The 14,466-nt window shown below is 41.2% G+C and overlaps 1 protein-coding gene across 1 annotated transcript in view; it reads right to left on the reverse strand.

The window, feature by feature from the left end:
• Positions 1 to 14,110, reverse strand: part of KLHL14 (kelch like family member 14) — an 80,838-nt gene extending 66,728 nt beyond the window's left edge. The window contains exon 1 of the mRNA XM_066578978.1: positions 13,221 to 14,110. Coding sequence (XP_066435075.1) covers positions 13,221 to 14,110 — 890 coding nt within the window. The remainder of the gene's footprint in view (positions 1 to 13,220) is intronic.
• Between the last annotated feature and the right edge of the window lie 356 nt (positions 14,111 to 14,466).

The following is a 14,466-nucleotide window of genomic DNA, read 5'->3' on the forward strand; positions in this document are numbered from 1 at the left end:
TCTCCAAAGTCAACAAAAACAATGGCAATTTTAATGACTATTGCAGTCTCAAAGTTATTCAACCCCTTAATGACAGTCACCTTTAGTACATAGTAGAGCTCCCATATGCTGCTATGACCTGCTGCAGACATGATGCATAGCCAGATACCAGTTTCTGACAGCGGTCCTGAGGAATCTTAGCCCATTCCTCATTGGCCATGGCTTGGAGTTCACAAGTATTTTGAGGTTTGTGTTCTGCTACTGCCTTCTTCAAATCCCTTCAAAGATTTTCTGTGGTGTACAAGCCTTGGTGGTCTTTGAGGCATGCTTGGAATTGTTGTCCTGTTGAAAGGTCTAATGACGCTCAAGCTTTAGCTTTCTCACAGATGGGGTGACATTTTTTCCTAGGATTCCTGATACTTGACTGAATCCATCTTGCCCTCCACACGCTGCCAGTTTGCAGTGCCAAAGGGAGCAAAGCAGCCCCAAAGCATCACCGAGCCACCGCCATGCTTCACTGTTGGCAGGATGCTCTTTCCAGCATAGGCTTCATTCTTCCTCCTGCAGACATGCCGCTCATCCACGGGCCTGAAAAGTTCCAGTTTTGTTTTTTCGCTCTACAGACCAGTATTAAAACTTCCGTGGCTTACATATATGAATTTGAGCATACTGGGCCAATTTTTCTTGGGCTTTTGGGCTATGGTCTTTTTACACAGAGCGAGGGCTCTTTCACACAGGCGTATTTGCCTGAGCAATATGCAGAGAATAGAACCCTTGGATTACAATGAGTTAATTTACATTCAATTGCGCATGTAAAAAAATAAACCATGCTCTATTTTGTGCGGATTTGCACAGCAAAGGTCACCATAGAAGTCTAAGAGAGGTGCACAAATGTGTGCTGAATGTGCAACTATGCAATACACTATGCAATTCAGTGAAAAAAAGAAAACATCTGGACCTCATTAGGCTAAATAGCCTTTTAAATCAGGGCGAAGGGGTGTTGTGCGCACATATGAACAAGCCCTGAATGCACAAAAAAGTACAGTAAAATGCGCAGACATGTGCTCGAATCAACCTCATTCATACCATAAATATGTTGCACCGAAGCATGCATATTTGCACATACGCTCGCGTAAAGGAGCCCTAACTGCAGACTGAAACCTCAGTGCCTGCTGCCACCAAATCTTGCTGCAGGTCTTTTGCACTCACGTTTTTTGACTACCTACCTCCTCAGGAATCTAAGACCAGTCAGTGATAACTTCCTCTTTCTGCCACATCCAGCTGGTGCAGCCAGCGTTTCTTTAACTTAGAACTAATGAACTTCCAACTGTATCTCTACAAACAGTCAGTGCTATATCTTTATATCCTTTTCCTTGTTTGTGCAAGGCAATGATCTCTTCTCCTAACATTTTGGACCACTCATTGGATTTAGCCATATTTCTAACATGCAATTAAATGTCACAATCTATAAAGCCTCAAGGTATTAGATGTGTTTTATCGCTAGGTGATGACGCGGGAAAAGCAGGGGTTTAAAAACAAAAATCTGTACTGCCTATGTCCGATGGCTCGCCGTGCGGATCATCCGCACTACAGAAGAAAGGAGAGGTATGCACGGATGCCGGATGAGCACAGGGTTGGATTCCGCTGCGGGCTCCCACATGTGGAATCTGACCCGGTAATGTGCAGCCGGCCTTAGATGGCAGTATTCATTAAAAGCGGCATTTTACATTGAACTTGGAGAAACCACTTGTTAAATTAGTTGTGTTGACCTATTTAAATTGGTCGTGTTTTTTTTTTTTGTTGCAAACAGCTAAAAGTTTGTAAATTTAGCAAATAAGTTGAATAATTTTGATTTCAACTGTAGCCAATCACTGTATATGCTGATATAGTGGTTAAACAGAGAAAGATAATTCAAGTTAGAGTTACCTGACCAGTGTATAAGTTATTGTATCCAAGCACTGTGCTACCAATGTGTACAAACAGTGAATATACTGATACAATCAGACAGTACTGTACTGTAGATACTTTCAGTCTGTCACTAAACTCATAGCTGTAGATGATCAGAGTCACCAATCCCATAGTCTACAGCAAACTATGGGATATTCTATAGTACAATTGTCGTTCAGATACTAATGGCTGTCATCATGATCAATGAGTGGTCGTGGTTGCTTTAAGTAATGAGGAAAATGATCAAGGACAAAGGTTAAACGTATTGGTCATAGTGACAATATTGTATATATAGGGTGATGAATACATATGAATATTGTATTGTGATGTTCTTAAGATGAAAATAGATGTCTTAAATATAACAATACCACTCTTGGGAGTTCCTCTTGGTAATGTCTATTGGTACTCAAGTATATATGATCCATAAACAAAGAAACATACAGCAATCATTTTTCCTAAAGGGGTTGTGTAAGAAAAACTAAACATTTTTAAACAGCCGGGCTGGTAATAAGATAAAAAAAAGACAGCCTACTCACCTGTCTTTGGCCTCCCCGGGGACCCAGCCGACCAGTTCCCTCTGCCCTGCCCTATCCTCTACTGCCAGAAGTCAGGTGACTGCTGTGGTCAATCAAGAGGCCATAATGTACTGAACTCCCGCCATCATGGCGCCCAGGATGTGAGTGCTGATGCCAGGAGTTTGAAAGGTGACACTGTGGACTCTGATTGGAGGTCACCTAATTTCTGGCAGCAGAGGACTTGGGCGGGACAGAGGGAGCCAGTCCCCCTTCCTGCACAGCTTGTATACAAAATTGGATCACCGCCTGCCAAACCACTTTCATTCCATATGGGTATTTCCACACATTTGAGACACCCTGTCTTAGAACACCGTTCCCCATCCAGTGATCCAAGAACCAGATGTGCCTTTCAGACCACCTGTATGTTTCTCCCCAGGTTGTGTTAGCCCTAAGTGCTGTTATGCCATAGTGGAACTAGGAATGACATAGCATAACTGAAAAATGGCAATAGGGTCACAATCACATCACTAAGGTAACAGTTGACACAGGGGTAAGATTCATGTGAGTCATTCATACAACACTTTCCATTGCAATATTCAGTGTACAATATTCAAATTGTTTTATTTGAAAGGTGCTTACCAGCTAAAAAAGGTCGGGGATAGAGGTGAGCGAGCGCGCTCAGATAAGTCAGTTACTCGAGCAAGCCTCGCTCTTCTCGTGTAACTTCATTCTTGTCCGAGTATGCTCGGGGGGGGGGGGGGGGGCGGAGTGAGAGAGATATCTCTCTACCCCCCCCCCCCCCGCTACTCCCCGCTCACCAATATTATATGATTTTAATTGGTAGGTCCCATAAAAGTTAATCTTACAGCAAAAATGTCAAATATCTGAATAGAAAATAGCAATTAAAAATATACTTATCATATAATCAAAGTAATATTTTTTGAGGATACTGAACTAATAATATAAAAACAGCACACAGACACAAAACGAACTGTTATCGCCCTATCAATCCATTAATATGTGCAAGGGGAAAAAGGAAATGAAAAAGATCCAACAAGGTAAATCACGGCCAGGATGATTGCTTTCAAACATTAAATAGGATTTGACCTGTCAGAGTTACCTAAGTGATCTTGGCGGACACCAAAGTGTGTTGGTAAATGCCATTAGAATAAGTACTTTACTAAGTAAATCCTATTTGACGTGGTAGAGAGTAACCACCCAGGCAAATAAGGATACTAGACCTTGGGATTTCAAGTCTACGGCTGTTTCTAGACTTCCCCTGGAAACTTATATTCAATGTACTCCGTTTAAGACAGAGTCCAACAAGATAGCTGAGATATTGATGGGTTTCTCCTGCCTGCAGAATGGTCTCAGCACTTGATAAATACAAGGCAGAGTTATACCCTAAGTTTTTCCGCTCAATCTACACGTACGAATACAGAAGATTTTGTTTTGTACAGCAATAAAATAGGTGCTATAGATCAAGGAAATAGTCTCAACATGGTAACAATGCCTCGTAGCTTAAAGCACATTCCATTGTTATTTTGCTTCTGTCTCCGATATGGTTTTCTTACATTTATCATGTTTGCTTTTAACTGTGAGCTTCCCAAACAGTGTCTGACTTACACAAACATCAAGTATATCTTTATAAGCATTAGTAGCCATTACAGCAAATGCAGAAACTCTGCAGATCCGGCTGAATATTCCCTTGTTTATTCACCCATTTTATAACATTGCTGTGATATCTCAAAGAGATTTTTTGCAGCCAAAATGTTGCAATATTGGGAAATAAAGAAGTAAAATTTCAATCAGTGCGGCTGAGTTTCTGTATTTGAGATATTATTATTGAGACATTGGACCTAGCTCTCATTCAGCTTTGCATCATTGCTTCTATACTGCTATGATACATACACTGTGCTGCTGTTCTTTGTACTGAGCAAATGTGACTTTACATTTCTTTCCTTTAAACAGCAGTGTCATAGAGGAGATAAAAGGAGAAGCGGCTAAATTGGTGATGTTACTTGACTTAGTGATGCATTTGGGCAAATTGCACTTTTGGTAATATATAGTTAAGGGGTTGTCTTTTGATGACAACTCCTCTTCATATGACCTGTTAAGGCAAACTGACTTCATAGACAGGGTGCCCGATATGAGGGGTTCTTGCTCTGGTTGACCCAGCACTTCCATGGGTTACATGTTTGGGCATTGATCTGAATAACCAACACGCAGTTTCTCCTGCAGTAGCTGCCACACATGAAACATATGACTGGCTAGAACTTCCCCTTAACTATAATGCCTGATCACAATGGTTGTTGAAGTTGTTTTTCATATGGACCCAGTACTGATTGGTCATATTGTTGGGAGCTACAGTATTGTGCAAAGACTTTAGGCAGGTGTGGAAAAATGCTGCAAAGTAAAAACGATTTCAAAAATGGAAGAGTTGACAGTTTGTTTTTGTCAATTAACAAAATGCAAAGTGAATGAAGTAAAGAGTAATCTAGATCAAATCAATATTTGGTGTAAATCAGTCACCCTTTGCCTTCATAAGAGCATCAATTCTGAAGAAACTCTGCAGGCATTTTTTCCTAAACATCTTAGAGAACTAACCACAGATCTTCTGTGGATGTAGGCTCGCTCAAATCCTTCTGCCTTTTCATGTAATCCCAGACAGACAGGATGATGTTGAGATCAGGGCTCTGCAAGGAACAGGGACATGCAAGGAACCTTCACCGTGCTTCACTGTGGCCTGCAGACGCTCATTATTGTACTGCTCTGCAGCACTTGAGCGGACAAGCTACCTTCTGTTACAGCCAAATATTTCACATTTTGACTCATCAGTCCAAAGCACCTATGTTTTTGTGCATAGTTGAGTCCCTTGACCTTGCTTCTAAATAGAAGGTTTGGCTTTCCACTTCAGCCCAGACTTCTCTGAACAGTAGATGGGTATACCTGGGTACCACTGGTTTGTGCCAGTTCTGAACTGATGGCACTGATGGCCATTTTCCAATTTTGAAGCGACGTAAGCATGTGTCTTCCATCTGCTGCACTAAGTCTCTTTGGTCGAGCACTGCATCTATGGTCCTTAACATTGCCTGTTTCTTTGTGCTTCTTCAAAAGAGCTTGAAGAACACATCTTAAAACCACAGTCTACTTTGAAATCTTTGCCTGCCAGAGGAGACCGAAAAGACTGGGCTCCACAGTGTAACACTGCAGTACCAGTTGGTGGAGGAGTAATAGGAGTATTAGTATCCAAGAAAGTGGTACAACTTTCAGATTGAACTGTCCTGATGAACAACAACCTCCCTGATGGATAAGCAGAGCCTCCATATCAGACAACCAATACATCTTCACCAGCTTTTCTTCTTGTTTTCTGCCCAGGGTGCTGACACCCCCTTGTTTTCCTCTTCCTATTTGCCCGGGAATTATCTTATTGATGCAGTATAACAACTTTGTGTCTTGTTATTGAGCTCAGTCTTACAATAGTGGATGACCTGTAATATGTATGAAACTGTCTTCCACAACCTCACCTTTGTAGCAGAGTTTGGCTGTTCCATACTCACTTTTAAGCCTTCTCTGATTTTGTATGAGTGTATCTAGAAGAACTGATGCTGTTTTGAAGACAAAGGGTGGTCGCACCAAATATTGATTTAATTTACATTTCAGTTTTGCTCATTCACTTTGCATTTTGTTAATTGACAAAAATAAGCTCATTTTGAAAGCATGCTTACTTTGCAGCAATTTTTTCCACACCTGCCTAAAACTTTTGCACAGTTTGTGTTTTATGGTTATGATTATATGTACATTCAGTGGGCATTTTACCGGTAGTATACCATTCTAATATGGGCTAGGATTTGCTTAATCCTACGTGTGACATTGATTCAACAAGCTGTTTAAAACATTTTGTAGCGATTCTCATCCACATTGACATGAAAGCGTCAGACACTTGCTGTGTATTTGTCTGGGCTGCATCTTGATGTTACAAAATGTACTATTCTATCATATCTCAGACATAGCCTAATGGATTCATATCTTGTGGTTGTGCAGGGCAAATGGAGAATAAAGAACTCAATCATGTTCATGAATCCAGCTTCTAGATTATGTGTGCTGTATAAGGCACACATAATCATAGTCGTACTGTCAAGTAGTCGTTAGAGGGTGATAAAAGTGTGCTCACGAGGGGGTCTGCACAGCCACCAACAATCCTGGGGTCGATGTTGGCATCAAGTTACCTAATGTATGCCGAAAAAACATTTCCTCCACCATTACCTCAGGGAAGAACGAATACAAGAATGGGAATTGTAACACATTCTGATATAAATATCGGTATGGGTCAGCATTCATTGAAATTCTTCAAACCAAGCTTAGAGTTTTTAAAATGTTCCTATGTCTGGCAATCCTATGCTCTCCTGTATATTTTTGTATCAAAATTACTGTTGACTACAAAATAAATTAAACAAATAAAACACAAAGCTTGGAGCAATACATGGTAACAAATAGCCATTAAAAGGTGAATCTATCTATCTATCATCTATCTATCTATCTATCTATCTATCTATCTATCTATCTCATATCTATCTTTCTATCTATCTATCTATCTATCTATCATCTATCTATCTATCTATCTATCTATCTATCTATCTATCTATCTATCTATCTATCTATCCCATATCTATTTATCTATCTCATATCTATCTATCTATCTATCTATCTATCTATCTATCTATCTATCTATCTATCTATCTATCTATCTATCTATCTATCTATCTATCTATCTATCTATCTATCTATCTATCTATCTCACAGTCATTACATCTTTGCTCTGTTTGCTTTTTCTGTGTGTGATATAGAAAGAAATCTGGCATTGCTACCTTATAATCTGCCAACATGCAGCTGTAAACTAGCTCCTGTTTATGGATCGTATTGCCCTATTTAGTACCCTGGGTGTTCATCTATAGATGCTTATCCATATAGTTTGTTTAACATAGCTAAAGTACCTGCATATTTATATGCTAATTGGATGATCTGTCAAATTAATTCATTTGCTATTAAGCAACAAGGTCTATTAAAAGGCATCTATCAGAATTAAAATGGAAAAGGCTCATTATTGTACATTAAAAAAATGTATTTTTGATAGATTATTAAAGGAGACCTGTGATGTCCTCAGGTCAGCAGCACTCGGTGCATAGCTTTGCAGTTGCTGCCCAACTGACTCTATCACAACTTTTCCTCTCTCTACTCTCATCCACGTACCCACCCTGATTCCCATTAGATTTGGTTCCCAACACTTGAATCTCCCTTGTAACTTGTAAGGGCTCCTGCACGCTGGCAAGAGCGATATTGGGATGTGATTGACGCCCCGATATCGCTCTCGCAATCCATTTAAAGCCCTAGATGCGAGGCGTTTCCGCAGGGAGACAGCCTCCCATCCCAGCAGGGCTGAAGGGATCTCCTGCTGTGGCTGTCACAGCCACATCAGGAAATGCTGTTTTTCTCCCATTGTTTCCAATGGAGCCAGCAGCAGCAGTGCCAGTCCCATTGAAATCAATCGGTGAGGATCGCGATCCTCTGCCACTGCTGTGACAGCAGTGGCAGGGGAGTCCCTGCGACAAGGATTTTCAGGAGGGGGCTTGAAATGTAGACCCCCTCCAAAAATAATCAATAACTGTAGAAAAAAAATATAAGAACACATCACTTTATTAGCATTGTCATTTCCGGTGGGTCTTGTTACAGGTCCTGGCACTCTTCTTCTGCTGTTCTTCTGGCCGGGGATTAAACTCCCTCGCCTCCTGAAGTGCAGCCTCTGATTGCCTTAGTGCTGTGACCAATCAGAGGCGGTGCTCAGCTGTCATTCAATGCTGAGCACTGCCTCTGATTGGTCACAGCACTCAGCCAATCAGAGGCAGCACTTCAGAAGGCGGGGATTTTCCATTTTCAAAGGAGAGGTTTGGGTCCTGCAAGCTGCTGTGGGCCCCACTGGAAACAATGGACAAGATCGCAAAAAGAATTGACATGCCGCGATTTTGTGTTAACGCTGCATCGCAAGCGTTAAAACATTGCAAAAGTGCATGGAGATATTGGACGCCATTTGCTTCATAATTTTGCGATTTCTCGCAGCGCTGGGAAATTGTGTGATTCCCTTGCAAGTGTAAAGCCACCCTAAACCAGAGATTACAACCTACAATTGAAATGTGTTTTGTGAGAAAAACACAAAGCATCGCTGCACATTGAATTTTCAGGTGTGTTTTTCATGTATGTAAAAATCACATGTTATTTCAATATTAAAAATAGAAAAATCGCATAAATCTCACATTTACATGTGAGTGCAATGCGATTAGTGCTTATAGGAGGGAAAAAACAATGGGTGATTCTTTGAAAAGAATCACCTTAAAAACAAGCATGGTGTCAATTTTCTATCTCAGACCATCGGTCTGAAAGAAATGTCACTCATGTAAATTAATGTGTTATTTTCATGCCAGAGTTTTCTCTATATTACTATTGGACAGAAGTAATGTGTGAAACTCACCCGTATAAATATGGCCTCAATCAAATCTGATGTCATCCATTGACCTTGATCAGTGTAGACTTCACTTGACAGATTCAAAGAGCGGGGAGCCGAATCTAACAGGACTTGGTAATGGCGAATGGATGGGAGTAGAGATAAAAGAATAGCTGTGATTAAGTCAGAAGGCCATGGTTGCAAACCTCAGCGTCCGTCCCTTCTAACCTGAGGACATCACAGGTCCTCTTTGATATGTTGGCTGGTCTGTACTAGTACCGTAGTAGTCAATACAGCCGAAAAAAATGTGCCTTTTGGCTGCTAAGGAAGCTGAAAAAAATACACCGATGTCATGCAGTTTATCAGCTCCACCCACCTTCTCTTGACCCTGCGGGGCAGGCTCAATAACTATATACCCAAGGAGCCTGCCTTGCCGTATCAGGTGATGTATATTAGGCTTCTTTTTCTGCGAGTTATGTCTTTGTACATTTTTTCTCCCACCATTGTGATTTTATTTATAGCGTTGGTTCTAACATGCGTGTCGTGGCCTTGTCTCGGTCCGTCACCGTCAGCTTACGTGTTTTGGTCAAAATGCAGACTAGCACCCGCATTTAGCAGTTTTTTTTGCATGCAGTTTGCTATAGATGCTTGGGGAGCCCGGGATGCCCGGCCAGTGTGGCGCACTGTGGTGATACAGTGCAATCCACTGCTTTGCCAGTAAAGGTTATATTCTTGTATGCTGTGTTACACTCATCTATGGCTGGCATCCTTGGTATCAGTTCACATGCACAGACTATGTTGTCTGCAGTCACATCTCCCCCAATCTGGGTTGAGGCGAGTGGCTGCACATTAGTCAGCACTGAACATTTAGCTCTCCCATGTTGCCAACTGGCTTTTGGCATTCTACTAGGGAATATGGCGATTGAGCCTGCCCTGCAGTATCAGGTGGTGTGTATTTGGCTTTTTCTGTGAGATATAATATGCTTTCATGACAAAATCCTGTGTTTTGCACCCTTCTGAGAGACATCAGGGGTGATTTATGAATATACCGGTAGTCATGAGGTATAACATTTAATAAGATGGTAAAAATAGCGATTATTGTTCCGAATTTTTAAATGGAGAATGTGGGGTAATAAATTTGACTCAACTCACTAAACACACGGAGGCCTGTTAGTATCATCAGCAAATTATCCCATGCTAGAGATTGTAGGTCATCATACTGCCACCACATGTATATGTTTGTGTTTCAACCACTTTTTCGCAAATCTTTAAAATAAAGGTTTTGCTTTTTCTATGATGTCAGAGTTCGCTCGTTCAGCCTGTTTATACAGGCAAATACATCGTTGGCTCGTTTACACAAGAGATGGTTGAGTCTTTCGCGTTTGCTGTAAGTGAATGAGAAGGACTGAACGATCGGTATTTAAACTGAATGATAAGTGAACGAGCCAACGATGATTTTTTTGCCGGCATAACGACGAACGAAAAGTGAACGATTCATCATTCGATTGTTGGTTGCATTCACACTGAATGATTATTGGTTATTTTCGCTTGTTTGAACAATTTTTTTGAACGATTAGCTCTCCGTGTAAAAGGGCATTACTTGTAGTCAGTCTGGTGACGGTATATTTAAGACAGGGTCTATCTAGAACAATGGGTCCTAGGGCTCCTTCACACAGGCGTAAAATGTATGCGCGCACTACGTAGAGCATAGAACCCATTGATGTTAAAGGGTTCTTACACATTCCTTGATTTTGTGTGCATATAAGACTAGAACATGCTCTATTTTCCTGCACACCGAAGGTTGTCATAGAAGTCTATGGAGGGTGTGTAAATGCACGTGCAATGGGAAGTATAATATGCTGTGCAATTCCGTGAGAAAAAAAACACATCTTGAACTCAGACTAAATTGGGGCTTTTTCATCTGCCGCAAGCAAATGAACATGCCCTGTGTGCGCAAGATGTACCGTAAAATGTGTCGCTATGCGTGGAAAAAAAGCCTTTCATAACACAAATACATTGCAATGAGGCGTGTGCAAAAATGCATACTCTTGTGTAAAGAAGCCCTTAATGTTTGCTCGTCAAATTTGTGACTTCTCAAGGTATCTGGCCAATGCTTGGGGATGGGACAACACAGTCGGGCAAACATTAAGATGAGCCAGCATGAATGAACACTAGAATGTCTATGTGCATGTAGGCATGTAGACACTTTTTGTAAAGAGTGAATAATGTGCTTGAGAATGGATAGACAGAAGATTGCCTATGGAACTGACGAGATGCCTGGGACCTTCACCCTGATATAAGTGACTCCTGCCTCAATGGAAATCAAGGGCTTCTCCTGTCTGATGTGCTGGCTAGGATGTTGAGAAAATTATGGCTGATCGGTGATTTTTATCTGTTATGTTTTACTAAGTCTATATTAATTGTATGACTCCTACAATAAAGACTATGATTGTATGATTATAACACTGTCTGAGACATCTTTTCAGATTTTTTAACCACATTTATATGATCCAATAGATAATGTAACGACATTTGAACATATCTACTAATACTCTGCCTTCTGAATAATGTTCGAAAACATTATTTTAATCACTGACATAAAAAGTTAAGGAGCGGTTTCACAACTTTCACGACTTTGGTGATCTAGCTTCTAACACCCCAGCAAGTAAGAAAGGAAAATGAAGAATTACATGGTTGCCATTTAGATGAATATATGCTAATATATGGACAGCTTAAGTCTACCAAAGTGAGAACCACTCTTATTTTGCCCCATTGAGAGAGGTTCCAAGTAGAGGATCACCCCATATGAAATCCATATGCTCTAATAGGATATATAGAGACTGTTCTCTTTATAAGACAACCCCTTTTAATTGTTTTACAAATTGTTATATTTTACACAACAGGTTACTGTAGCCTAATAGTGAATAAGAATGGGATGAAATTATGGAGTTTTCACTACCATCTTGGCAAACATGCACCTATATATTCCCAAGAAAGACCAAACATGCACCAATGCAGGCCAAGAAAGCCCCCTGGTCTCACACAAGCTATTCATGGAGTAATTTAAATAGAAGCAAATGCATAATATTATGCTTTTATAGGAAACTCTCTTTTTACAAACAAGATCAAACCAACAATATTGGATTTCTGCAGGAATTTCTGCAAGCTATTCATGGCCTATATTTCTGATAGATCACCAATATTAAATCGGTAGGGGTCTGCCATTCAGGACACGTTCTGATCAGCTGTTTGCCGGATCAATGTGCTCATGCACTGAGCTGATTTCTGCAGGAAGCAGACAGCTCCATTCCCTCTGAAGTGGCCTGACTTGGTATTACAAGCAAAGTTTCCATTTACTTCATTGTAAACTTTACCTATAATACCAAACCTGGCAAATGTAGTGGGAATGGAGCTGTCTGCTTCCTGCAGAAATCAGCTCAGTGTACAAGCATGCTGGTCCCACAAACACATGTGCTGTCCGAGCGGCAGGGAAGGTAGACATTGCATATCCTACTCTTGTCTGTGACAAGGGTGAAAACAGGATTTGCAGCAATTTTTTCCATGTCTAAAAAGGCCTATTGAAGTCAGTGGGCCCGTGTGCAAACATGGACTGCATACACACAAAAAGAAGAAAAGTGTTAATAAGCCCTAAGAATAGATTGTCAATGGTTTACAACCAAACAACCCCGTTAAGGGTATAAACAGCATTACAACTCAAATGTAATATATAATACTGGTGGATGCATTATAGATTTATTTAAGAAACTGACCATCACCACTGGCTTTTTAGTGATAAACTGTGCGTCAAAATGACTACTGGCCATGCAAACCATGTATACCTAATATTTAAGTTAAACGAAGGTAAAATCTACATTTTAGGATTATAAAACCCATTTTCAAATATCATATTAGGGCATTGTGAGTTATTAGAGGGGGGTCCCTCATATGGGACCTCTGTCAATTTCCTTGGACAGAGGTGGCTACAAAGAGCATCTCTGTCTTTGGACCCAGCATCTACACAGACATAGATATCATGTAGTGCTTCATTTAAGCAGTGGTTGCACTGCTGGGGAACTGAACAATTGCTGCCAGCTGAAAGATGGGAGACATCTTGTGATTAGCCTATTTTTGTCGGACCCTATTAACAAAAATTGATTATCAAAAGGGGGCAAACTTTTCAAGTACACATTGCATTACAACACAACAGAAAGGGAGAAAATTGCAACAATTCATAGAAGATAACATGGCAGATTTAAGAGAAGTTATGGATGGCTTTTGCTCACCTGCTGGCCATGCTCTGCCTGCAGTGCTGTCTGAAAGGCATTAGGTGATAATTCATAGCGTCCAGCAGTAACTTTTGGCATACTGGGTCAGTCCTCATAAAGTCTACTGACTGTACCCTCTCTACCAACTCTGGCGCTGGGATGAGAGCAAAGCGAAGTCTCTTCATGAGATCTGGGGCATACTGCATGCGTGTTTCCCTGTCATGTTCCAGCCAAAGTACAGACATCTGAAAGAGAGCAAGCTCAGACTCCACTGGAGGTGGTAAGGAGTCCAGCATGGAACGCATCTCTTCAAAGTTGAGAAGCAACACATCCTCCACCAAATACTTATTGGCCAGCTTCTTTGTCTCCTCCAGGCCATGAAGAGCTGCAATTTTGCACACCTGCTTATAGTTCTGCACTGAAATCTGATCATTGAGAAACTGTACACAAAGCTTTGTCACCTGAGGAATGTACAAGATCTTGCTGACTGATAATACCTCCTCAACTGTATCTAGAGACAAGGTAACATTGGCTGTGTAAAGGTACTCCAAGACCAATCTGAGCCCTATTGAGGAACATCCTTGCAAAACCAGGTTGTTAATGGCCCTAGGGCTGACGAGCATCTTCTCATCGGGTGAAGAAGAGGGTGTTCCAGGCTCATCTGACTGTTGCTGTTGGTCCTTTGGAACAGATGAAATGCCATCCTGCCCAGGGTGATTAGAGAACAGAGATCTAAAGTACTGAGAACAGGATGCAAGTACAGCTTTGTGGCAGTGGAACTGCTGTCCTTGTGCAGTCAAGGTCACATCACAGAAGAGCTGCTTTCTCCACAGGAGGTTCAGGCCATGGAGCAGATTATCACTGTGGCTCGGGTCAAAGGTGGAAGTCCTGTCCCCCGATCTGGACATGGCGGGACTCTAGTGCAAATTTCTGCAGAAACCTACAATGAATTTAAAATGTGGCTGTGAGATGAGCAAACTATTATGCTTAAACATAAACATTTTTGAAGGTTTTATTACTTAAAGGGATTGTCCAAGATATTTTTTCCCCATAAAGCATGTTTTGCTTGTCATAAAATAATAAAGATTCATATACTCACCTCTGCTGGCTCCCTGCCTCTCCTGCACTGCTGCTTGGTCCTCCATGCCTTGTCTGTTTACAGGCTGCAGCAGTCTGTTTACAGGACATCACAGGCTGCTGCAGCCAAAGACAGAGCTCAGCAGGGAGCCAGGAGAATATGACAGTTTATTCTTTCATGGCAGGG

The sequence above is a fragment of the Eleutherodactylus coqui genome, chromosome 9 (assembly GCF_035609145.1).
Source record: "Eleutherodactylus coqui strain aEleCoq1 chromosome 9, aEleCoq1.hap1, whole genome shotgun sequence".
NCBI classification, from domain to species: domain Eukaryota; kingdom Metazoa; phylum Chordata; class Amphibia; order Anura; family Eleutherodactylidae; genus Eleutherodactylus; species Eleutherodactylus coqui.